The 27,794-nt window shown below is 40.0% G+C and overlaps 1 protein-coding gene across 2 annotated transcripts in view; it reads right to left on the minus strand.

Annotated features, from left to right (window-relative positions):
* Positions 1-11,874: 11,874 nt before the first annotated feature.
* ublcp1 (ubiquitin-like domain containing CTD phosphatase 1) overlaps positions 11,875-27,794 on the minus strand; it is a 43,443-nt gene continuing 27,523 nt past the window's right edge. For both annotated transcript variants that reach the window (XM_063052782.1, XM_063052783.1), the window contains exons 8-11: positions 26,329-26,427; positions 22,932-23,048; positions 22,087-22,214; positions 11,875-13,776 (exon numbers count right to left, since the gene is read on the minus strand). In XM_063052782.1, the coding sequence (XP_062908852.1) occupies positions 13,749-13,776; positions 22,087-22,214; positions 22,932-23,048; positions 26,329-26,427 (372 nt within the window). In that variant the 3' untranslated portion in view covers positions 11,875-13,748. The remainder of the gene's footprint in view (positions 13,777-22,086; positions 22,215-22,931; positions 23,049-26,328; positions 26,428-27,794) is intronic.

Here is a 27,794-nt window from a genome sequence, read left to right on the forward strand (position 1 = left end):
CAAGTACCTTTTCACCTCGGATTTTTGAATTTTCTGCCCGTTTAGAAAGTATCTCACTCTTTTGTTCCTTCTATCCAAGTGCATGATCATTCAAACACTTCTCGATACTCTATTCCACCTGCCACCTCTTTGCTCATTCTCCTTATCTGTCTACGTCCTACTGCAGCCTCCCTGCTTCCTTAACACTACCTGCTCTTCCTCGTATCTTCGTGGTGTCTGCAAACTTGGCCACAAAGCCATCAATTTCATCATCCAAATCATTGACATATAACGTAAAAAGCAGTTCCAACACCGATACCTGCGGAACATCACTAGTCAATAGAAGTCAGCATCATTTTTACTCTTCATATATCTGGAAAAAACTTTTGGTATTACATTATTAACTAGCTTATCTTCCTATTTCATCTTTTTTTTCCTTATGGGTTTTAGTTGCCTTCTGTTGTTTATTTAAAGTCTTCTCAATCCTCTAACTTCCCACTAATTTTTGCTCTATTATATGCCTTCTTACTGTTGTTTTTGACGTAACTTGTCAGCCATGGTTGCATCATCCTGCCTTTAGAATACATTTTTCCTGGGATGTATCGAACCTGCACCTTCTAAATTTCTCCCAGAAACTCCAGCCATTGCTCTTCTGCTGTCATGCCTACTAGCGTCCCCTTCCAATCAACTTTGGCCAGCTCCTGCCAATGCCTCTAACTTCCTTTACTCCACTGTAATACTGACACATCTGACTTTAGCTTCTCTCTCTCAAATTGCAGGGAGAAGTCTTTCAAATTATGATCACGGTCTCCTAAGGGTTCCTTTAAACTTAAGCTCCCTAATCAAATCTGGTTCATTACTCAACACTCAATCCAGAACATACTTTCCACTACTGAGCTCAACCACAAGCTGCTATAAATAGGTCTTCCAGGTCTCCCGTTGGTGGTCCATGGAGTCGGACACGTGTGGTGCTGCTCCTAACTTTAATAACCTACTTCACACTGCTAGATCCATTTAAAGTTTGAAGGTATTACAATTTAATTACAATGGCAACGATTTAAAAAAAGCTGGAAAAACTGTTGCTGAGACCGACCCAACAGAGCAATCAGCAGAAGTCCTTACTTCAGAAGGAATGCTCTCTTTAATGGAAGATATGAATACTAAGATTGATAGCTTGGTGAAGGCTAATGAAAAGTTTGAAAAAATTATTTCCGTCGTCCAGGAATCTTGCAGCAATCTGGAGGTGGGAGGAGAAGATGGCAACGCGCCTGCGTGTGTACAGCCCTCCAGTGAAAAATGATATCATATCTGTTAAATAGGGGCCGTGGACAATTCTGATTTGATGGAGAATGGATATGAAAGCACAGAGGAACATCTGGAGAAATTTCTAAAACGCCCGTTGCTGCTGTCATTACTGTGTGGTCGGGAATCTCTCGGAGGGTAGGCATCAAAATCCCCGGCCTTGCCTGCTTTTGGCGACCGAGAAGGAGGTTGAATCGTTCGGACAGAAATGGCGCTCAGTACTCGGTGTCGGAGAGCTGATCAGAGCTCGAAGTTTTCGGACGACTCAGAGTCGGATTGTGGTCGGCATGGCAGGGAGAGTTTTTCTTCCTTCTCCCGTCTGCGTGAGATGTAGGACATTTGAGAAACTTTGAACTTTACTGTGCTCATGGACTTCTTCATCAAGTTATGGTATTGTTGCACTGTTTGTAACTATATGTTATAATTATGTGGTTTTGTCAGTTTTTCCAGTCTTGGTCTGTCCTGTGTTTTGTGATATCACACTGGAGGAAATAATGTATCATTTCTTAATACATGCATTACTAAATGACAATAAAAGAGGACTGCGTGTCTTCATAATCTAAAAAAAAACAATTTGAGGTGCCCAAGAAGACTACTAACAGAATTAAAAGAGAACGGGAGGCAATGAATCAAGTTATTAAAGAACAAGAATTAAAGATATCAGCTGTGGAAAAGAAAATTAATGAGGCTACTTCAGAAATATTAAGAAGAAAACGGTTGATCTGGAAAGTAGAAGCCGCAGGATGAATTTACGTATACTGGGTTTGCCTGAAAATACGGAATCCGGTGAGCCATTAAAATATTTTAGATATGTTACGTTCACTTTTTAGTGAGATACTTGAAGCACCTCTGATGATAGATAGAGCCCATCGTTTTCTCTGCCCAAAGCCTTAATCTGAGATGAAACCTTGCTATGTGATACTATATCTGCACTATTTTACAACTAAAGAAGCGATTCTCCAAGATGCAAGAAAGCGAGGGAAGCTAATCTTTAATGGGGCAGCCATTCGTATAATTGAAGATTTTTCTCCAGAGGTTTATGCTGAAGGAGTTAAATATTGGGAAGTGATGGCTGAACTTTATAAGAGTAATTGTTGTCCTTCTTTGCACTTCCCAGCTCGTCTGAGAATCTCTCCACCTAATGATCGCCCCAAATGGATTGACTCCCCAGAAGAGGGTTAGAGATTCATAAAGGAGTTCAAATCCATCTCGCAAGCAACTTGAACGATTAATCCTTCGCTGGGAGTCATTGAAATGGGAAAAATTTTAATACTTAATATAGTTTTGGATTTAATATACACATACTTACTTACTTTTTTGTTGACTTGTAAGTGGCTAGCACTCGTCATACACATTAATTGGTTGGATTTACCCTTTTTTGAATATACTATTAACTTATTTTAAATAAATTTAAGATGGCTGATGTTAGTTAGGTGCCAACCTCTGTTAGACATAATATCAAAATATTTGAAATTGTTTACATCTTCATTTTTTTTGTTTTTCTTTAGTTAGTGGTGTTAATACATAACTCTTTGAGAAGAGCCTCCCAATCGAAGACAGGAGATAAGGGATAATAGTTTAGTATGCTGTCTGCCTATTGGATGGTTTTCGGGCTTTGGGGAGGGGTGGGGTTATTAAATTGTGTGTTTTCCAACTGGGCAATCCTGTCATTTTCTGTCAATCATGTTGCATTTTTTGTTTTATCTTTGATCGAGTTCATGCTTTGTTTTTCCTGGTAGATTTGATTTATGCTTATGCAATAACTTACTTTACAGAATCTTATATTAAAGTTTAAATATGGATGTCAATAAATTAATATAATATCCTGGAATTTGAATCATATGAACCAACCAATTAAGTGGAGAAAGATCTTTAAGAAATCAAAAACACTTCAGGCAGGTATTATTTTTGTGCAGGAGACCCATATTTGTAGGGAAGATGAAAAACATTTTTTTTAAATTTTGGAGGGATTATCAATTTCATTCTTTATCAACAACTAAAATTAGAGGAGTGTCTATTTTTATTAAATCTAAAATCCCTTTCATACATTTTAATACGGTTACTGATTCGATTGTAAGATATTTAATTTTTACTGGTCTGTTATGTGGTCAAAAGGTGGCTTTAGTGTGTGTTTATGCACCTAATATAGATAGTCTTGAATTTTTTAAGAAACTATTTTCTGCGCTGCCAAATTTAAATCAACACAAGTTGATTATGGGCAGTGACTTCAATTGTTTAAATCCTTCGATTGATAGGTCACCAACCAATCCATTGCTTCCTAATAAGGCTGTAACTCTTTTTTATTGGAATACAGTTTGGTTGATATCTGGAGATTTATAAATCCTAAAGATAGGGATTTTTCTTTCTTTTCGCATGTATATCATAAATACTCAAGAATTGGTTATTTTTTGCTGGACACGCAATTGGTGCCATTTGTGCCGATTGCACGTATGATGTCATCACATTGTCGGACCACGTACCTATGAAATAAAACATTTAAATTTCCTGATAACATTTAAAATCTTCTCAGTGGAGATTTAATACTACATTATTACAGGACTTAGCTTTTGTAAGTTTTGTTAAAGAACAAATTTCTTTATTTTTTGAATTAAATACAACTGAGGGAATGTCAAATTTGGTTATTTGGGATACAATGAAATCTTTTCTTAGGGGACAGATAATTTCATATTCAGTAGGTTTAAGAAGGAAAACCAAAGTGGAACTTTTAGTGATTACTAACAGGATTAAAGAAACAGTTAAAGTTTATTCAGTAACACCTAATGAAGATCTTAATAAGGAAAGGGTGGAACTTCAAACACAGCATGATTTGCTTTTGACCTATCCCATTGAGCAGCAACTTCTCAAATCTCAAGGCAAATCGTTGGCTGGTCAGTTAAAAGCGTTTATAGCTAGAAGACAGATTTTGAAAATACGAAGACCTGATAGAATTGAAACATCAGGTGGTCAGGAAATTTGATAAGGTATTTCTGGATTTCTATTCTAACCTTTATAAATCTGACTTGTTGGACAATATTACTTCTATGAATAGATTTTTGCAAAAGCTGAATATACCCAAAAATTTCTACTCAAGATATGAATACATTAGATGCGCCTAGTAAACAAGAGGAAATAGCAAGGGCTATATCCTCTCTTCAATCAGGTAAGGCTCCGGGACCAGATGGATATATAGTGGAATTTTTTAAGACTTTTACTAAGATACTTACACCTAATTTATGTCAAGTTTTTACTGATTCTATACCCTCTGGGACTCTCCCAAAAACTTTTTATAAGGCATTAATTTCACTAATTCCTAAAAAAAAACAAAGATTTATCTGAATGTATCTCTTATAGACCAATTTCTTTACTAAATGTGGATTCTAAAATTCTTTCTAAAAATTTGGCGAATAGGATTGAGAATATTTTACCTAAAGTTATCTCTCACGATCAAACTAGATTTATCAAGAATAGATATTCACATGTTCATATTCGGAGACTATTGAACATTATTTATGCTTCTCCATCCAAAGAACCTGAATGTGTCATTTCCCTTGATGTAGAAAAAGCCTTTGATAGGGTGGAGTGGTTTTATTTATTTGAAATTTTAGAAGGATTTAATTTTGGTGCGTGTTTTATTTCCTGGATCAAATTGATCTATCAAGCTCCTATGGCTGCAGTTACAACTAACAATCAGAAACCTTCCTATTTTAGACTATACAGAGGTACCCAGCAGGGCTGCCCTCTTAGTCCTTTGTTATTTAACTTGGCTCTAGAACCTCTTGCTATTGCTCTTCAGAATTCCAGTAGTACTCAGGGTATTAAGAGAGGGGATAAAATGCATAAGATTTTGTTGTATGCAGACTACTTATTAGTCTACATTTCAGATCCTAAGAAATCTATTCCTACTATGTTATCCATATTCTCTGAACTTAGTAGATTTTCTGGATACAAATTAAATTTATACAAAAGTGAGCTATTTCCCATTAATAATCATTTGGATCAGTATGTAAAGTAAAGGTATCCATTAGTCTTGCAAGACCATGGAACTACGCCTGGAAAGTCTTCACTCTCCAGGGCGCAGGCCTGGGAAAGGTTGTTTGGAAAACCAGCAGTTGCCCATGCTGCAAGTCTCCCCTCTCCACGACACCAATATTGTCCAAGGGAAGGGCATTAGGACCCATATAGCTTGGCACCAGTGTTGTCGCAGAGCAATGTGTGATTAAGTGCCTTGCTTAAGGACACAACATGTTGCCTTGGCTGGGGCTCGAACTCACGACCTTCAGATCGCTAGTCCAATGCCTTAACCACTTGGCCACGTGTCCACAGATCAGTATGAGAAATTACCTTTTAGTATTGCTAAAAATCAATTTACTTATCTTGGTATTAAAGTTACTAAGAATTTTAAACATCTGTATAAATATAATTTTCTCCCATTAATTGATTATACCCAACAAATACTTTCTAAATGATCTCCTATGATGCTATCAATTGGTCGAATTAATGCTATTAAAATGATAGTTCTACCAAAATCTTACATATATTTCAAGCAGTTCCTTCATTTGTTCCTAAAAGATTTTTTGACAGAACGGACTCTAAAATTTTATCCTATATTTGGAATGATAAGAATCCTAGATTGAGTAAACCTTTATTGCAGAAATTTAAAAAAGATGGTGGTATGACTTTGCCAAATCTTAGACTGTACTACTGGGCAATTAATATTCGATATATTACCTGTTGGATTCATTATTCAGACATATATAACTGTCTTTTATGGGTGGATTTGGAGAAAAACTCGGTGAAGGGGTATTCCTTGGCCTCTTTACTGGGAGCTCCTCTTCCTTTTCTGTTCTCTAAGATTGGTAGACAAGACCTTAATCCTATTATTAAACATACATTAAGAATTTGGTTTCAGTTCCACAGATTTTTTGAATTAAATAATTTTGTCCTTTCTAGTTAAATATATCTTAATTATTTTTTTAAACCATCAATTTTAGATCAGGCTTTTTTTAATTTGGAAAACCAAAGGAATAATAACTTTTTCAGATTTGTTAATAGGGGATTGTTTAATGTCTTTTACTCAGCTGGCAGATAAATTTGATTTATCCGATGTACACTTTTTTTTAGATATTCACAAATTAAGAATTTTTTTAATGTACTTTGCTTCCAAATTATCCCTCTGCTTATCCATCTAATATAATAGATACCCTCTTCCAGGCTAAACCACTCCAAAAAGGATTAATAGCTACAATTTATAAATTGTTATTGAATTTACAAATGATATCTAATGATAAAATTACAGCTGCCTGGGAATTGGAATTTCAAGAGTTACTTTCAGATAATCAATGGAGTAAAATTTTTCATCTGGTAAATACTTCATCTATTTGTGCCCGTCATTCCTTGATACAATTCAGGGTAGTGCATCGGGCACATATGTCAAAGGATAAATTAGCCTGTATTTTCCCCAATATTAATCCTATTTGTGATAGATGAAATGCTCAGGTGGCCACTTTAACTCACATGTTTTGGTCTTGCATAAAGTTGAAGAATTTTTGCAAAGATGTTTTTAAAACCTTATCAAAAGTGCTGGATCTGAATTTACAACCAAACTTACCTACAGCTATTTTTGGGATTATTCCATTAGAATTCCAATTCCTGCTTCCGCTCAGCGGATGATAGCCTTTTCAACCCTATTGGCTAGGAAAGCCATTTTACTTAAATGGAAGGACCCTAACCCTCCTACCGCCTTTTATTAACTTTCCTCTATTACGACCTGTTTAAGTCTAGAGAAAATAAAAAGTCAGACATTGGATAAATCCTTTAAATTTGAAGAAATCTAGTGACCTTTTATTCAGTATTTTAATATGATCTGAGTTTTGTACTGATTCTCTTCCAGCTATTTTTTTTCAGAACCTTGGATTTGATCAGAGAGTCTATCTTCTCTTGGTTTTTCTCTCGGGATGGACTGCCCAGTCCTTTTTTTTTCTGTTCAGTATAGTGGGTTTTTTTCTTTTTTGTTAATATATAAAAATTTCTAATAGTCCTTCCTTTCTTCATAAATTGATAAGAGAATGAATTATTTTTTTTCTGTATTATACATTCTATATCAAATTTCTTTGTAGATCAACACGTGTGATTCTGATAGTTTATTTCACCTTCTATATGTACTGTTACTGACATATATACCAGAAATATTCACCTCCTGTTTGTATACACACTTTTTTAAAAAAATTAATAAAAAGATTGAAAAAGAAAGAATAGGCCTTCCACAAATTCGCTCTCTTGGGATCCAGCTCCAATCTGACTTTCTCAATCTACTTGCATACTGAAATCACCCTTGACTATTGTAACATTACATTTCTAACATGTTTTCGATCTTCCTTTGAAATTTGTAGCCCACATCCTGACTACTGTTTGGAAGACTATAAATAACTCCTATTAGGGTCTTTTTTTTTTATCCTTACAATTCTTTAACTCTCCCCACAATGATTCTACATCTTGTAATCTATGTCATCTCTTTCTAAGCATTTGATTTAATTTTTTTTAAACCAATAGTGCACTCCCACCTCTTCTGCCTATCCTTTCGATACAGTCTGTATCCTTGGATGTTAAGCTCCCAACTATGATCTTCTTTCAGTCATGACTCAGTGATGTCATTATCGTTATACCTACCAATCTCTAACTGCACCTCAAGATCATCTACCTTATACCATATACTGCATGCATTCAAATATAACACCTCCAATCCTGTATTCATCACCCTTTTTGATTTTGTATCCATGTTACACTGCAATTTATCCCATTGATAGCAATTTTGCCCTAGCATCTGCCTGTCCTTCCTGACAATCTCACTATTCATCCAGTCGAATACCAACTGCCCCATCCTCAACCCTAGCACTCTGGTTCCTATCTCCCTACTAATTTAGTTTAAAACCTCCCCAACTGCTCCAGCAGACCTTCCTACATGGATATTGGTCCCCCTTAGGTTCAAGTGTAACTTCCTTTTTAAAAAAAAAACAAGTCATACCTTTCCATGAAGAGATCCCAATGATCCCGAAATCTGAAACCTTGCCTCTTGCAACAATTCATCAGGTCCTGCTTTTCAGCTTTCTACCCAACTCCCTAAATTCTCTCTTCAAGACATTCACCCTTTTCCTACCTATGTCATTGGTGCAAATATAGTATGCATAAAAAGTATCCCCCCCCCCAGAAATGTTCATGTTTTATTGGATCAGTGCATCTAATTTGGCTTTTTTGACACTGATCAACAGAAAAATCCTCTTTCATGTCAAAGTGAAAACAGATCTCTACAAAGTGATCTAAATTAATTACAAATATAAAACAAACTAATTGATTGCATAAATATTCACTTCCTTCAAGTCAGTATTTAGTAGATGCACATTTGGTAGCAATTTCAGCCTTCAGTCTGTGTGGACAGCATCAGTTTTGCAAAGCTGGACACTTCAGTTTTTCCCCATTCTTCTTTACAATACAGCTCAAGCTCTGTCAGATTGCATGGGAATCATGAGTTAACAGCCTTTTCAAGTCCAGCCATAAATTCTCAATTGGATTGAGGCCTGGACTCTGACTTGGCCACTCCAGGACATTAACTTTGCTGTTTGTAAGCCATTCCTGTGTAACTTTGGCTTTATGCTTGGGGTCATTGTCTTGCTGAAAAACAAATCTCTCTTGCAGACTGCATCAGGTTTTCCTCCAGAATTTCCCTGTATTTGGCTACATTCATTTTACCCTCTACCTGCACAAGCTTTCCAGTCCCTGCTGGAAGGGCGTGCTTTACATAGAAAACATAGAAAATAGGTGCAGGAGTAGGCCATTCGGCCCTTCGAGCCTGCACCGCCATTTATTATGATCATGGCTGATCATCCAACTCAGAACCCTGCACCAGCCTTCCCTCCATACCCTCTGATCCCCCTAGCCACAAGGGCCATATCTAACTCCCTCTTAAATATAGCTAATGAACTGGCATCAACAGTTTGCTGTGGCAGAGAATTCCACAGATTCACCACTCTCTGTGTGAAGAAGATTTTCCTAATCTCAGTCCTAAAAGTCTTCGCCTTTATCCTCAAACTGTGACCCCTCGTTCTGGACTTCCCCAACATCGGGAACAATCTTCCTGCATCTAGCCTGTCCAATCCCTTTAGGATTTTATACGTTTCAATCAGATCCCCCCTCAATCTTCTAAATTCCAACGAGTACAAGCCTAGTTCATCCAGTCTTTCATCATATGAAAGTCCTGTCATCCCAGGAATCAATCTGGTGAACCTTCTTTGTACTCCCTCTATGGCAAGGATGTCTTTCCTCAGATTAGGGGACCAAAACTGCACACAATACTCCAGGTGTGGTCTCACCAAGGCCTTGTACAACTGCAGTAGTACCTCCCTGCTCCTGTACTCGAATCCTCTTGCTATAAATGCCAGCATACCATTCGCCTTTTTCACCGCCTGCTGTACCTGCATGCCCACTTTCAATGACTGGTGTATAATGACACCCAGGTCTCGTTGCACCTCCCCTTTTCCTAATCGGCCACCATTCAGATAATAATCTGTTTTCCTATTTTGCCACCAAAGTGGATAACTTCACATTTATCCACATTAGATTGCATCTGCCATGAATTTGCCCACTCACCCAACCTATCCAAGTCACTCTGCATCCTCTTAGCATCCTCCTCACAGCTAACACTGCCACCCAGCTTCGTGTCATCCGCAAACTTGGAGATGCTGCATTTAATTCCCTCATCCAAGTCATTAATATATATTGTAAACAACTGGGGTCCCAGCACTGAGCCTTGCGGTACCCCACTAGTCACTGCCTGCCATTCTGAAAAGGTCCCGTTTATTCCCACTCTTTGCTTCCTGTCTGCTAACCAATTCTCTATCCACATCAATACCTTACCCCCAATACCAGGTGCTTTACGTTTGCACACTAATCTCCTGTGTGGGACCTTGTCAAAAGCCTTTTGAAAATCCAAATATACTACATCCACTGGTTCTCCCCTATCCACTCTACTAGTTACATCCTCAAAAAATTCTATGAGATTCGCCAGACATGATTTTCCTTTCACAAATCCATGCTGACTTTGTCCGATGATTTCACCGCTTTCCAAATGTGCTGTTATCACATCTTTGATAACTGACTCCAGCAGTTTCCCCACCACTGACGTTAGGCTAACCGGTCTATAATTCCTCGGTTTCTCTCTCTCTCCTTTTTTTAAAAAGTGGGGTTACATTAGCCACCCTCCAATCCTCAGGAACTAGTCCAGAATCTAACAAGTTTTGAAAAATTATCACTAATGCATCCACTATTTCTTGGGCTACTTCCTTAAGCACTCTGGGATGCAGACCATCTGGCCCTGGGGATTTATCTGCCTTTAATCCCTTCAATTTTCCTAACACCACTTCCCTACTAACATGTATTTCGCTCAGTTCCTCCAACTCACTGGACCCTCTGTCCCCTACTATTTCTGGAAGATTATTTATGTCCTCCTTAGTAAAGACAGAACCAAAGTAATTATTCAATTGGTCTGCCATGTCCTTGCTCCCCATAATCAATTCACCTGTTTCTGTCTGTAGGGGATCTACATTTACAGTGAGGACTGGTATGTTTTTAATGATGTGCAGTGTTTAGTTTACACCAAACATAGCATTTAGTCGGATGGCCAAAAAGCTCAATTTTGGTTTCATCAGACCATAGAACCTTCTTCCAGCTGACCTTAGAATCTCCTACACACTTCCTGGCAAACTCTAGCCGAGACCTCATGCAAGTTCTTTTCAACAGTGGCTTTCTCTTTACCACTCTCCCATAAAGCTGCAATTGAAGCACCTGGACAACAGTTGAATGCGCAGTCTCTCCCATCTCAGAAAATGAAGTTTGTAACTCCTCCAGAGTTGTCATAAGTCTCTTGGTGGCCTACCTCACTAATCCCCTTCTTGCAGTCACTCAGTTTTTGAGGATGGTCTGCTGTAGACAGATTTACAGCTGTGCCATAGTCTTCCCATTTCTTGATGATTGGCTTAACTGTACTCCAAGGGAAATTTTCTTGTATCCATCTTCCGACTTGTGCTTTTCATTAACTTTTTTAGGGAGTTGCTTGGAATGTTCTTTTGTCTTGATGCAACTATACACGGCTTTGGTGAAACATTTCCTGCTGGTTTTGGTCTGTTCCGAAGGAAGATAACTTGACCTAATGGACATGCACTTTAGTTTCACCACAGTAATTCCTAAAATGAACCGCCCCATGTTGGAATATCACATAGGACGGATTCTCCAAAATTTCAATGAACCATGGAAGATTTCATTGAAATACATAATACTTCTGTCACAACATTACAGGTGCTGAGAGGCTGTCTCATTAAGCTGGAAGGTCTAAAACCTGGGCTTTTATATGTAGGATAGGATTCAGCCATTTTCAAGAGGAAATTTCTTATAATTTGTATATCTTTCCAAATTCATACAACAAAGGTGGATGGTCAATGCACAAGTACAGATTGTTACTAGGTTGGTATTGTAGAGCCTTCAGTTCCCAAATACTGTATGTTTTAAATTTATTTGTTCTTGCAAATATTCCTGAATTATATTCATAAACAAGCAGCTCTTGCTCTGGATGTTCAAAGTAAATAGGAAATAGTACATTATATTCAAATAATAAAAAGCCATTAAAACAATAACATTGGGCCAAAGGACCCCAGCAAGTACTTTACTTCATATTTAAACCTTTGATACACTTCACTACAAAAAAAACCTTTATTAAAAATACAGAATTCAACCTGGAATGCCTGTGTTATTTATTTAAAAGAATGAGAAGCATACTGCAGTAACGAAAGAAACATAACATGAAGAAACCAAAATTAAAAATTGCAGAATATTCTGGTCCTGTCAGCCAGACTAAATTGTAACCTAATTAATTTTGACTTCAATTCCTGACACAGCAACCTATGTGGATTTGCAGAAAACACTTATTTGCCAACTCTATACTGCAGTGCTAGGGCAGGGACTGTGGGAGGGTTGTGTAGGGACAGGTCATCATTGAGAATATATGGTTAATTTCCTTTGTGGGTTTGATATACTATGACTTGCAGATTTCATTGCAAGAACTGCTAATTTACCAGTTTCAATACCAAGCAACATGGCGATAGAAGAGCATCACTAAAGAACTACAAAACTCCAAGTATTTACAGCTTGTCCCCAATGGCAGAATGCACAAATAGAATGCGACAGCTCTGCTATATGCTGAAAGCTTTCCTTGGGTCCTAGGACCCCTTCAAAGGCCACCACCTTTGTACTGTTGGGAACAGTCAGCAATAGAAGACTGAAGCTCTTGATACCTTTCAAGTGCTTTTGAAAGGAAAGTGTCATAAGACACTGAAACAAGTGATCCTTCCACACTTCTAATTCATGCTTTTTAAAACTATCTGCAAGAAACAATATGGGGGCAAGATGTAAGATCACTCCTTTGTGGTGCTAAAGCTCATGTTGTACACATCACTGTGTAATGTAGAGTTCTCATTTTAGTCTAGTTTCTTCAGGCACCTTACACAGAGAGAACCCACTGAAGCACTGCCCTGGAGGGTATGGTTAATGTTGGATTTCAAAAACATAAAACATTACACCCAGAAAATGAGTTTACCATACAGTTCATCCTGAATAATCTTTGGAGAGGAATCCGTAGTACCTCATAGCAAATAACATTGTCAATGTAACATTTGGCTTGTGGTGCGACAGTGTAATAAACAATAATAAAAGAGAAGCCATACCTTTTGGTATGAATGGCAAGCGAAACTGAACCCCACAACCCATGTCCAATCCAACTTCTGAGCCGGCTTGGGACACCAGTGCTACATTTTCATACAACTTAACTGAGTGAAGGTACTTCCTTCCTTAGAACTGGGGAATTTGCAGCTAATTATCTGCTAGTCCACTGCTTATACACTGGAGTTAATTTCACTGAAGCAAATTTAAATGTTCCCTCTTTTAAAACCTTGGTCAAACAGAAATTGCTCATATGGGAATTCTATCCTTTACGTAGTCCAACCCAGCACACGGGGAAGAACTGCATACCAAAATAAATGGAAGCAGCTTACTCTATACAAGAGAAACCTGCAATTAGCATACTTCTGTCTTCTGCCAGCTTCACAACAAAGCAAGGAAGCCACACTTGGACATACAGTAGATCAATGATATCACAGCAGGAATATGTCCCTATGAATTCACACAGTGTGACAGTATTTTGCTGAAGCATGCTGTCCTTTGTTCAGTGTGTTCTTCCACAGGGAAAGACCAAAGGATAAAGAAAGTTGCAGGCAGTATGTCAGTTGATAAGTCCCTTTGGCATTTTTCTTTTAAATATTTGTGTCTATCAAAGTGCTCAGCACATGTTCTGAGTTCAATCACAGTAAAAGTTTTCTCACGTAGTTCTGAAGTATACACAACCTAGTGCAGGAAGATCCACAGGAGGCTCATTGCCCTTGTTTCTTGGAAAGATACCTGCAGAAGAGGTGAAATGATCAATTAAAATGGATGGCATTTAATGCTAAAAGATAATAAATATTCAAGAATACAATCAATGAATAAAGAGATTTTGAAACCAAGCTCTGAATTCTTCATTATCACAGAGGCAGCTATTACATCTTTTTTATTAAAAGTCTGTCAGTCCTTTTCTATTTCATGAGTATCTCTATGGTAACCTCTTCTCTAAACTTACCTTCCTTCAGTCAAGGTTAAAACCTTGCTTGTGATTTCCCAGAAATTCCAAAACTAGAATACCCCAAAAATTCCCATATTTACAAACTAAACTGGTTTATAATTTGTTTGTTCCCTGTACTTGCATCCCTGGTGGTATTCTATCAGGATGAACAATTATCCTATCTAAACTAATTAAAGTAATGATGACAAAAGAGCTGAGGGGAGACTTAATTACATAAAATAACAAGAGGCCATAGATACGAGTAGATAGGAATGATTTATTTCCCCTAGCAGAGGGATCAAAAAAAATTTCAGGTAATAGATATGCGGATCAGAGGGGAGATGAGGGAAGACTGTACATTTTTTTTTAAGCTGGAGAGTGGTAGGGTCTGGGACGCATTACCTCGAACTCTCATCTCATTTCAAAAAATGTATATGAAGAGTAGTGAATGACCTGAAGGGTTTATGCTGGTAGCTCTTTGCAGACTGGCCCAGTTGGATTAAATGGTTTCCCCGTCATAGATTTTCTACAATTGTATTAAAATACCTCTTAATGTAGCTTCAGTAAAGGAATGTTCAGTTTAAAATGCATAAATAAAACAAAGACCCATGCCTACAGAACAAATGCAACTTCTGGCCCTATAGTAAAAGCAAATACATCCATGAATCATTCTCAGAAGGGTATCAATGTTCCGATGTGGCACGTTGCCCCACTTCACAATCTAGCATCAAAGTTGGATACTGAAGGATACTCAGAACAGTTCAGTCTGCTGCATCCACAATCACGTGACTCAGCTACAGATCTAGAAAAGTAACTCCTAATACACTATAACACACATCAGCGATCCTTTGTCTCTGAGACAAGACCTGTATTTACTTTACACTCCAGATCTGGTCACAACCCCCAATTCAGAAAATCCAAAATACTTGTACCACCAGACTAAGCAGAATTTGAACTGAGATAGAGGGCTGTACAAACAATGTGAAGAGAATGATTAAGCACAGGAAATGGTTCTTGGCCTGCTTTACTCCCTGAAAGAGCTAACAATTAGCCTAATTCCCTTTTTACTTTCCAGAAGATATCTCTGTTTCAGAGATCCAGTTCCGTTTTGAAAGTTACTACTGAAGCTGTAGATTGTAACAATTCACTGAGTAAATATACTTCAACTTTCACAAAGGAAACATTCAAATATATATATGAGAAGCAGAAATAGGAGCAGTTCTGAGAACACAAGAGATTCTGCAGATGCTGGAAATGCAAAACACATGCGAAATGTGTTCGGAACTCAGCAGCCAGGGAAATGAATAAACAGCAGGTATTTCGGGCCGAGACCCTTCCTCGACTAGAAAGGAAAGGAGAAGATGCCAGGATAAAAAGGTGGGGGGGAGGGGAAGAGAGGGAAAGGGGACTCACTAGGTGATAGGTGAAGCCTGCTGAGTGGGAAAGGTAAAGGGCCGGAGAAGAAAGAATAGGAGAGGACTGTGGACTGAGGAATGGGAGAAGTGGGGTACCAGGAGGGAGATGATAGGCAGGTGAGAAGAGACAGAGTGGGGAATTAAGGGAGGGGAAATAATAATAAATATATAAATAAAAATTACAGAGGGAGACAGCAATGTTCATGCCATTGGAGACTACCTAGACGGAATATGAGGTGTTGCTCCTCCAACCTACGAGTGGTCTCACTGTGGCAAAAGAGAAGACCACGCACTGACATGTCGAAACGGAAACAGGGATAGGAATTTAAAATGTTGGCCAGCAGGAAATTCTGCTTTTGGCAGATGGCGTGGAGGTGCTTGACAAAGCGGTCCCCCAATTTAGATTATGAGGACACTCAGTCCTCGTTTATTGTCATTTAGAAATTCATGCATTAAAAAATGATACAATGTTCCTCCAGAAAGATAATCACAGAAACACAGGACAAACCAAGACTAAAACTGACAAAACCACATAATTATAACATATAGTTACAACAGTGCAAAGCAATACCGTAATTTGATAAAAAGCAGACCATGGGCACGGTAAAAAAAAAGTCTCAAGTCCCGATAGCCCCATCATCTCATGCAGACGGTAGAAGGGAGAAACTCTCCCTGCCATGAACCCAAGCGCTGCAAACTTGCTGCTGCAGCACCATTGGAAGCACCCGACCGCAGCGGACTCTGAGTCTGTCCGAAAACTTCGAGCCTCCGATCAGCCCTCCAACACCGAGCACCATGTCTGCCGAGCGCTTCAATCCCGCCCCGGCCGCCGAGCAACAAGCAAAGCCAAGGACTCGGGGCCTTCCCCTCCGGAGATTCTGGACCACACAATTGCAGCGGCAGCGAAGCAGGCATTTCAGAAGTTTCACCAGATGTTCCTCCGTGCTCTCACATCTGCCTCCATCAAATCAGGACTGTGCACGGCACCCTACTTGACAGAAAACAGGTATCACCACAGCAGTGGCTGCTGCAAGCTGCGTCGCGCCACCATCTTCTCCTCCCGCCATATTTCCATAGGGTTTCAACAAAGTGGTCCCCAAATTTAATCAGTTCTGAACATAATTTGTAGCTGGTGCTCCCAATGCAGCCTCCTCTACATTGGTGAATCACAGTCCACATTCCAAGCCTTCTCTGGGAATGCTCCCCAACACTTCCTGCACTACATTTATCACTGCATTGGTGCTGCTTCATGCACCCATGCTGAGTTCGCATTTTCATCAACTTTGTCTCCAACTTCCACCATGCTCTTAAATTTGCTTGGTTCATTTCTGACACCTCTCTCCCCTTTCTTGATCTCTCTGTCTCCATCTCTGGAAACAGTCTACCCACATCTTTTATAAACCTACCAATTCTCATGGCTACCTTTTCCTATTGTCCCCAGTAAAAATGCTATTCCTTTTTTTCAGTTCCTTTGTCAGCCATTTCTGCTTCCAGGATGAGGCTTTTCCAGGACATCAGAGTTGTTCTCCTTCTTCAAAGAATGGGCTTTCCCTTTCTCCACCACTGATGCTGCACTCACCCATATCTTCTCCATTTCCTGGACATCCACGCTTAATACATCTTCCCACCACAACCGGGATTGAATTCCTCATCCTCACCTGCCACCTCATGAGCCTCCACATCCAACACATTAACTCTCCACACTTCCACCATCTTCAATGGGATCGTACCAGCAAACACATCTTTACTTCCTGCAGGGATTGCTCCCTCTGTGATTCCCATGTCCATTCATCCCTCTCCATTAATCTCCCTCCTGGTACATATACCTGCAAGCAACAGAAATGCATACCTGCCCATTCACTTCCTTCTTTACCTCCATTACCTCCATTCAGTGCCCCAAACAGTCCTTCCAGGGAAGGCAACACTTCACCTGCAAATCTGTTGGGGTCATCTATTGTATCCAGTGTTCCTGATGCGGCCTCCTCTATATTGGTGAGACTCAATATAAATTGAGGGACTGCTTCATCAAGCACTTCTGCTCCATCAACAAGAAGTGAATTTCCCACTGACGAACCATTTTAATTCCTATCCCCATTCCCATTTTTGACATGTCAGTCCAGGATCTCCCCCTCTGCCACAATGAGGCCACCCTCAGGGTGAAGGAGCAACACAGCTCACATTCTATCTAAGTAGCCTCCAACATGATGGCAAAAACATCAATTTCTCCTTCTAGTAACCCTTTCCCCCCACAGAACATACAACATAGAAATTTACAGCACATTACAGACCCTTCAGTCCACAATATTGTGCCCACCATGTAACCTACTCTAGAAACTGCCTAGAATTTCCCCAGTGTATAGCCCTCTACTTTTCTAAGCTCCATGTAACTATCTAAGAGGCTCTTAAAAGACCCTTTTGTATCCACTTCCACCACCACCACCAGCAGTGTGTTCCATGTATCCACCACTCTCTTTGTGTAAAACGTACCCCTGACATCCCCTCGGTACCTATTTCCAAGCACCTTAAAATGCTATTTCAGCCATGGGAAAAAGTCTCTGGCTATCCACACAATCAATGCTCCTAATCATCTTATACACTTCTATCAAGTCAACTCTCATTCTCTGTTGCTCCAAGGAGAAAAGGGCCAAGTATCTATTCTCTTAAGGTGCGCCCTCCAATCCAGGCAACATCCTCGTAAATCTCCTCTGCACTCTCTCTATAGTATCCACATCTTTCCTGTAGTGAGGTGACCAAAACTGAAGACAGTGTGGGGTCTGACCAAATTCTTGTATAGCCGTAACATTACTTCACCACTCTTGAACTAAATCCCACGGTTGATGAATGCCAACACACCATACACCTTCTTAACAACACTGTCAACCTGCAAAGCAGCTTTGAATGTCCTATCGACACGGACATCAAGATCTCTCAGATCCTCCGCACTGCCAAGAGTCTTACCATTTATATTATATTCTGTCTTCAAATTGGACCTACCAGAATGAATCACTTCTCACTTATCTGGGTTGAAATCCATCTGCCACTTCTCAGCCCAGTTCTGCATCCTATTGATGTCCCCCTTCTCTTTTTCTTTTTATCTTTTCCCCTCCCCCCCATCTCCCACTAACCTCTTACCTCTTTTCCTAACCTCCCCCTGGTGCCCCTCCATCCCTTACTCATACGGTCCACTCTCCTCTCCTATCAGATTCCTTCTTCTCCAGCCCTTTACCTTTCCCACCCACCTGGCTTCATTTATCACCTTCAGCTAGTCCTCCTTCCCCTCCCCCCACCTTTTTTATTCTGGCATCTCCTCCCTTCCCTTCTTCTCCAGAATATGGCTCTTGGTTGAAATGTCCACTGTTTATTCCTTTCCATAAATGCTGCCTGACCTGCTAAGTTACTCTAGCATTTTGTGTGCATGGTTCTGAGAAGGCTTTTAAGTGTTAACCAGGTAAATAGATTCAAAAGGAAGGGGAGAAGACGGAAAACATCATTTTAAAGTACAAGACATTAGAATAGATAGAAGTTTGGTTAAAGAAAAAACAAAGGAAACATGTCATTTCCATATTGTCATACTGTAAGCTGCAAAGTGCCCCAGCCATCAGTACCAAGGGCCAACTACACACAGTTGAAATTGCCTTAGATGAAAGGATGGAGAGCAAGTTATCCAGGTTTGTTGAGGACAGTTTGATGCAGGAGCAAGTTGCGAGGATACTGTGACGCCAAAGCTATCGGACGATTGATGCTAATGAGAGAGATAAGGGAGACAATGGAGAAACGTTCAAAATGCTAATAAGAGAGGAGAGAGGGATTAACGGAAAAGAAACACAATTCAGAATATTGACAGATCGGTTGCTTTGAACCTGAACTGTTTGAAGTTTGATGGACAGGCGATACCCCAGCAGGGGGATAAAAAGAATAGGTTCGCTAAGGCACAGGACACTATGAGACCACGAGATAACGAGACCCTGAAAAGAGCGGTGTGCCCCCACAAGTTGGTGTGAGTTCGGAGGTCCAGTTCGCAGGAACCGACCATAGGCTCACAGGGTGTAAAGGTACGATCGGTGGGAACCTGGTGTATGTGTCCGCCCTTGCCTGGGTGCCGGGTTCGCCGCGGAAGAACGATCGTATCCGGGACGGAGGGGTCATAGTCAGTGACCACAGCGAAATAGAAGACATCAAAAAGGGTCTGCCCGAAACCAACTGTGAAGACATCAAAGGTCTGAATGAACAAAATTGCATCCCCCCCCCACCCCCATGGCACAACAGCAATTACTGTGAACTGTACTAAGCTGAACTGAACTCTGCGTCACTTAAGACTGATCATTTTACCCCTAGACTGCGATAGAGCTTGGTTGATCCCTATTATCCTAGTTCTGTGTACATGTGTGTATTATCATTGCTAACCTGTTGCATTTATATCCTTACGATTAGAGTACTGTGTTACTTATTTCTTTAATAAAACTTCATTAGTTCCTAGTAATCCAGACTCCAACGAGTGGTCCATTTCGGCTGGTTTGGCAACCCAGTTGCAGGGTATGTAACAACACCAAGTGCATAGCAGAAGACAGCAGAGAGTACCAAGGGGGAAAGTATAACATTACTTTCTCTGGGAAAAAGGACAGAAAAACAGAATATTATCTGAAAGGTTTGAAACAAAGAACTATTTCCCTTCAGAGACTTGGCATTCTTATACAAGCAAAATACAATGGAAATGTAATGCCCTAGTTAGAATTCTACTGCTTTGCTGTGAGGTAGTTCGGCTGGTGGTACTGTGACATCAGCACCAGACTCCGGAACGGAGGCTCTCAGGTTCGAATCCAGTCCGGCCACTCCCGAGTACGCTTTCCATCTGTGCCGGGTTGAGTGTTGAGCTTGCAACTCAACCTCGTAAAGTAAAGAAAAATACTGTGAAATGTCTGTGTGAGGAGTGTCGCCCCACACAGCCTTCCAATCCACGCCTTGTAAGGCATGAAAATGCCTGACACTGGCCTCTCAGGCCTCAGTCGATGTCATCATCATCATCATGTTTATATTAGCAGTTTTCTGTAAAAGCAGTGTGCCATACTAGAAAGTGTGTTTTGGCTTCAGCTAAGATAGAGATACATGTTGTCCAAATTAGGAATGTGAGTCAGCCTATCAGGATTGTGGGATGAGAGAGAAGGCACTAGAGAGCCGTGGGAAAGTTTTCTGAAGGACAGTAGTGTGGTTTGGAGTCTTTTGGTGGGAGCTGCAGAGCTGGACAGAACACTGTTGCAAGAAGTGCTTTGTGTAGATGAATGGCTCCAAGGAGGAAGGGGCTAATACTCCTGAAAGAGCCAGTTCATTCAAGATGGTCTTTGAGGAGAATTGTGCTTTCATGTAGACCATGGGTCCAGCGCATGAGTGAGAGATACACCCCCGAATACTCCAGCAGAAGCTCCAACACTGGTTTAACTGTAATGGGCCTTTTTATTTTATTTTATTTTGTTCCCTATTAGCCATTTGATAAAGCTGAAATTGATAAATACACTTTCATTCTAGGTTTATGCAATGTACGATGTGTTATTTCTTGCCGACCGATAATTGTATATAAGCAGTATTTCCACAGCATTCACTCAAATCAAGGTTCCTTTAATCGGAACATCACAACATTCCTGCTTGGTTGAACTGCAAATCATACCAACCCTAGACAATTTTTTTTCTTTTTTTTTGGAAATGTGGACCTCTCACCACAGAGTCACGTGACTATTGGCAGTGTCAGCTAATGAGCCAAGTCTGCATATGACCCCAGTGATGGGGTTACAGAAGCATGCAAGTACATAATCAGTTAAGGTGATAAATAAAACACATTATTTATTTATTTATTTAGTATAAAGCACAAAGTAGGCACTTCCAGCCTTTCGAGCCATGCTGCTCCAGCAACCCCACAAGCCCAATTGACTTGTTAGTTATTAGTACAGGGGCACGGACTAAGAGATTAGGGAAGCCTTGCGACAACTGTACAGAGTTTTATCGATCCCACATCCAAGATACTCATCCTTATTTTGGTCTCCTTATTCAAGGAAGGTTACCCTTGACTTAGAGCCTAAGAGAGGAAATGCGGTAGAATTAAGCAGAATGAACCTGTGGTCCTGGAGTTGGAAGAACAAGAGGAATGTTATTGAAATGTATAATATTCTGAGGAGGCACAATGTGGCAAATGCGCATGGCTGTTTTCCCTGGATGAGAAAAGTAAAAGGCAGCATATTCTCAAGAAAAGGGGTCAAATACTTGGAATTCACTTGAGGAAATTTTATCTTAAAATATTGAAACCTTTTGGAATTCTGTTCCCTGTGGATACTTTAATAAGGACAAGGTAGATAGAAATTTGGAGATCAGAGAAAAGAAGTGGATTGAAGGCGAGAAAACAAAAGTCACATAACCCATAATCTTATTGAATGGCAGTGCAGTATTAGGGGCCCACATGACTGATTCTTGCTCCAGTTGTTATGTCTTTAATAAGTTTTGTTTACTTCAAAGAACCATGTTCTATAGAGAACACCACAGTTCTAGAGTTCCAGAGTTGGAATCTCTTCTTACTAACCAGAATCCAAATCTCCCTGCCGAAGACAGCAGCAGTACCATTATCGTCATTCAACTGCCGCATCATCCATGTAGTATCAAGTTAGAGCACAGCCTTGCCACCGGGTATAGTGGAGTGAGAGATAGTATTCATACCTTTCCCAGTATTTATGATTAAGCTCCGTAAAGTCTTCTAGCTTGCCAATCTCCTTCAGGTATTGCGATAATTTCAATAGTTCCATATCTTTATCTCGGTTAAGATGAGCCTTCATAAAAGGTCTAATCTGGAAATAAATTGCAATAAAACTCTAGGTAAGTTTACAACTTGCCATTCCACAAGGAAAGTTAGCTCAGTTTTATTTCAAAAACAGAGGGCACACTATATGGACACTGTTCTCTTTCTATCATCTTAAGAGATAATACATGGACATAGAAATATTACAAGTGAATGATTGCCTTTAGGATGTGAGAAAATAGTGCTTTCTTTCATCTGTACTACAGCCATGTTCTGAATTCCAATGATTACAGTAAGTGAATCGAAGTATAACAATGCTTTTTCTTTGTGAAATAGATGTTTAATAAAATTGCTGTTCAAAAACCACAAAAATGAAACTACATGCTCAAAAGGCACAAACATCTGATTAAAATAAAAGCAACACACATAAAAAATGCTGGTGAACGCAGCAGGTCAGGCAGCATCTATCTTACTATCTCTTCTTTCAGTTAGTCCTGACAAAGGGTCTCGGCCCAAAACGTTGATTGTACCTCTTCCTATAGATGCTGCCTGGCCTGCTGCATTCATCAGCATTTTTTATGTGTGTTGCTTGAATTTCCAGCATCTGCAGATTTCCTCGTGTTTGCATCTGATTAAAATCATCAGTTTATATAGTCAAACAAGTAGGCAATAGGACAGCAAGGAAACCATACACATAGCGAACTTTGTAAGGTACAATGCACAGAACTCTTGCATTGCTAGAGATTTACCAAACATCTGCTCTTACCTTCAACCCATTTTGTGGATTCATCAGAAAGTTGCGTCCAATATCATCAAACATTATTGTATTTTTTCTAGTGTAGAACTCAGGAAATTTATCCCAAATGACTCCCAGTGGCTTGACCTATGAGGAAAAGCTTTTGTGAAATATCTTCCGTCAACACTAGGACAAGATTCCATTTGCAGCAAAGGGCTTGAAGGTAACAAGGAAGGGAAGAATGATCATAATTAAAACAGCTTCAGTCATCAATCACGATGCAAACTTCCCTTGGACAGAAAGTGCTTCAGCTACACTAAGAAAAATGATTGAGCTGATAAAAGTGAGCCTGACTTTGTTTCACCTCCCTTTCTGTTAATGCAAGTCCACAATAAAGCTAGTTTTAGTTTAACTTTAATTGGTGAGATCACATAGAGACACCACAGTTCAAGCTGATGGTGCTAAAAGAAAAAACCACCAAAACTGATAACAAGGATGCAAAGACAGTTTATTGTTTGGAGGGAGGGGGAAGAGTATAAGGCGTTTCTCCCCACCACTACATCAGGATTATTGAACGGGAATATATTCTGTACCTAACCTACTCTAATCAGGAATGTGTGGTATCAACACTACACTTATATCAAGAACTCATATTCCAGCATTATAAAGGGAAAATCAGAATCGACATGTGTCGAGAAATTTGTTACCTTAGCAGCAGCAGCAGTTCAATGCAATACATAATATAGAAGAAAAAGATAAGTAAATCAATTACGTATATGTATACTGAATAGATTAAAAATAGTGTAAAAACAAATTACATTAAAAAAAGTGAGGTAGTGTTCATGGACTCAATGTCCATTTAGGAATCGGATGGCAGAGGGGAAGAAGCTGTTCCTGAATAGCTGAGTGTGTGCCTTCAGGCTTTTGTACCTCCTACCTGATGGTAACAGTGAGAAAAGGGCATGCCCTGGGTACTGGGAGTTCTTAATAATGGACGCTGCCTTTCTGAGACATTGCTCCTTGAAGATGTCCTGGGTACCTATAGGCTGCTACAGGTACCAAGATGAAGTCAACTAAATTTATGATCCTCTGCAGCTTCTTTTGGTCCTGTGCAGTCGCAAACCCCCCCCCCCCCAATGCCAGACAGTGATGCAGCCTGTCAAAATGCAATCCATCTGTAGAAGTCTTTGAGTGCTTTTGTTGGCATACCAAATCTCTTCAAACTCCTAATGAAGTATAGTCGCTGTCTTGCCTTCTTTATAGCTGCATCAATATGTTGGGACCAGGTTAGGTCCTCAGAGGCCTTGACTCCCAGGAACTTGAAATTGCTCACTCTCTCCACTTCGGATCCCTCTATGAGTCCCTCATCTCACCCTTCTTGAAGTCCACAATCAGCTATTTCATCTTATTGACGGTGAGTGCAAGATTGTTGCTGTGACACCACCTCTCTAGCTGGTATATGTCGCTCCTGTACGCCCTCTCATCTCCATCTGAGATTCTACCAACGGTTGTATCAACAACAAATTTATAGATGGTATTTGAGCTGTGTCTAGCCACACAGTCATGGATATAGAAAGAGAGTAGAGCAGTGGACCAAGCACACACCCCTGAGGTGCACCAGTGTTGACCATCGGCGAGGAGGATATGTTATCACCAATCCACACAGATTGTGGTCTTCCGATTAGGAAGTCGAGGATCCAATTTGCAGAGGGAGGTACAGAGTATTGTGGGAATAATGGTGTTAAATGCTGAGCTATAGTCGATGAAGAGCATCCTGACATAGTATTGTCCAGGTGGTCTAAGCCGCGTGAAGAGCCATTGAGACTGCGTCTGCCATTGACCTATTGCTCCACACATTCAAGTTTTTGAGAACGCAACCAAAATGGTACAAATTGATATACCAACTGATACACATATTCAGGATCGGTTTCATTTCTGTATTGTCAAAAACCATTTGATAACATACCACACAGAAAGGAGTTACATAAAGAACCATGAGGCTTGGGGATAACATATTAGCATGGATGGGAGAAAACTTAGACAAGAAGAGAAATTAATTTTTTAGATTGACAGTTACCAGTGAGGTGCACAGGATTAGCACTGGACTCTCAATAATTCATATTTATATAAATGACATAAAGGAGAAAAAAAAAATGAAAGTATCAATCCTGCTGCTGATATGATGTTGGGTAGGAAAAGAAATCAGCCGTGAGGTAGACAGAGTGCAAAATGGATGGAGACAGGGTAAACAAGATGGCAAAGGTACCACTAGAATATAAAAAATTATGCAGTCTAGTAATAAAAATATCTACACGATGATTACAGTAAGGTATGTTTGCTTACAAAGGAATCTTATTAAGCTGGTTCACAATATACAAAAGTTAACCTGTAGTTATAATAACCAAGTGTGAAGGTATATGGTGGAGTACAACGTTAAGACATTTTGCTGAGCTGTACAGGGCTTTGGCAAGATATTGTTCAGGGCAGTCTGTGCATCATAGCTTTTTCAACGAGGATATAATTGCTTTAGATTTAGCAAAGCATAGATTCACTAGGTTCATTTCTCAGCCAAGGATCTTGTCTGTGAAAGGAGGAATTAATAATGGCCTCCACTTAAAGTTTAGAAGAACGGTGGATAATTGCACTGAGACACGGAAAGTTCCAAGGAAAATAATTTTTAAAAAACTGATGCTGAAAACCTAAAATGCAAACAGAAAATGTTGAAATGCCTAACAGGTCAAGCAGCATATGGGGTGAGAGACAGAGTCAATGTTTCAGCCTGAAATGTTAACTGTTTCGCACAGATGCCACTTAATCTGTTGAAGGTTTTAAGACACTGACAAAGGGGGATGTTGAGAGGCTCCTTCCTGTAAGAATCTTAAACTGGGAGCCAGTGTTTAAGGTTAGAGCTTCTGGGTGCTAGGACTGAGGTTCTAGGCATCCATGGGAGACTGCAGATGCTGGAATATGGAACAAAAACCAAACTGCTGGGGAAACTTTGTGGGTCAGGCAGAACCTGAGCAGCAAAATCGACAGCTGAAGTTTCAGGTTGAGTCTCCTCATCTCAAGTGAATGCAGCATTTTGTTTTTCACTAAATATTCCAGACAGTTAATTGTAAATTTTTGTAATCCTCCTCCTTGAGGGCCACATGTTCTCTAGGGGCTTGTACGTTCTTACACATTGTTGTTACACATATTCAGACAAGACCCACAGTCTTCAGAGCATTCAGGGGACATGGAGAACAAACAGTGCAGACAACACGAGGCATGACATCTAGTTCTCATGTTCTTTATATATTTCACCCTTGAAATAATTATTTGGCCATTTCTCAACAGGAGGGTTCTTTAATTCTGTGATCTAATTCATTGAAGGTTCTGCACTAAACTCAAAGAGTCATCATTTATTCCTAAGCAACTTTGCACTTACCTCCACTACTCCTCGTTTAGGTGTATGCACTGTGATCATTGCTGCACTGTCCAACATGAAGGTTATCTTATAATTAGGATGTGTTGTGACTCCAAGTTCCTGAAAAAAATGTGAATGCCCAGCAAAATAAGTCACTTTTGTAATGCTGCAAAACTTCACAAAAATGTCAATGAACAGAATTCTAAGTACATTTCCATCTTTTCCCTTCCAAACTAAAAAAAAACAATTAGCTTGTTCTTCCGTGTTTAGGAAAATGAGAGACAACAGACAATAGGTGCAGGAGTAGGCCATTCAGCCCATCAAGTCAGCACCACCATTCACTGAGATCATGGCTGATCATCTACAATCAGTACCCTTTTCCTGCCTTCTCCTCATATCCCTTGACTCTGCTATCTTTAGAAGCTCTATCTAACTCTTTCTTGAAAGAATCCAGAGAATTGGCCTCCACTGCCTTCTGAGGCAGAGCATTCCACAGAACCACAACCCTCTGTGTGAAAAAGTTTTTCCTCAACTCCATTCTAAATGGTCTACCCCTTATTCTTAAACTGCAGCCTCTGGTGCTAGACTCCTCCAACATCGGGAACATGTTTCCTGCCTCTAGCGTGTCCAATCCCTTAATAATCTTATATGTTTCAATCAGATCCCCTCTCATCCTTCTAAATTCCAGTGTATACAAGCCCAGTCGCTCCAATCTTTCAACATATGACATTCCGGCCATCCCGGGAATTAACCTCGTGAACCTACGCTGCACTCCCTCAATAGCTAGAATGACCTTCCTCAAATTTGGAGACCAAAACTGTACACAATACTCCAGGTGTGGTCTCACCAGGGCCCTGTACAACTGCAGAAGGACCTCTTTGCTCCTGTACTCAACTCCCCTTGTTATGAAGGCCAACATGCCATTAGCCTTTTTCACTGCCTGCTGTGCCTGCATGCTTACTTTCAGTGACTGATGAATAAGGACACCTAGATCTCGTTGTACTTCCCCTTTTCCTACCTCGACACCATTCAGATAGTAATCTGCCTTCCTGTTCTTGCCACCAAAGTGGATAAACTCACATTTATCCACATTAAACTGCATCTACCATGCAACTGCCCACTCACCCAACCTGTCCAAGTCACCCTGCATTCTCACAACATCCTCCTCACAATTCACACTGCCACCCAGCTTTGTGTCATCTACAAATTTGCTAATGTTACTTCAATCCCTTCATCTAAATCATAAATGTATATTGTAAATAGCTGCGGTCCCAGCACGGAGCCTTGCGGTACCCCATTAGTTACTGCCTGCCATTCTGAAAAGACCCCATTAATCCCTACTCTTTGTTTCCTGTCTGCCAACCAATTTTCTATCCATGTCAGTACCCTACCCCCAATACCATTTGCTCTAATTTTGCCTCTAACCTCTTATGTGGGACCTTACCAAAGGCTTTCTGAAAGTCCAGGTACACTACATCCACTCGCTT

The sequence above is a fragment of the Mobula hypostoma genome, chromosome 7 (genome assembly GCF_963921235.1).
Source record: "Mobula hypostoma chromosome 7, sMobHyp1.1, whole genome shotgun sequence".
NCBI classification, from domain to species: domain Eukaryota; kingdom Metazoa; phylum Chordata; class Chondrichthyes; order Myliobatiformes; family Myliobatidae; genus Mobula; species Mobula hypostoma.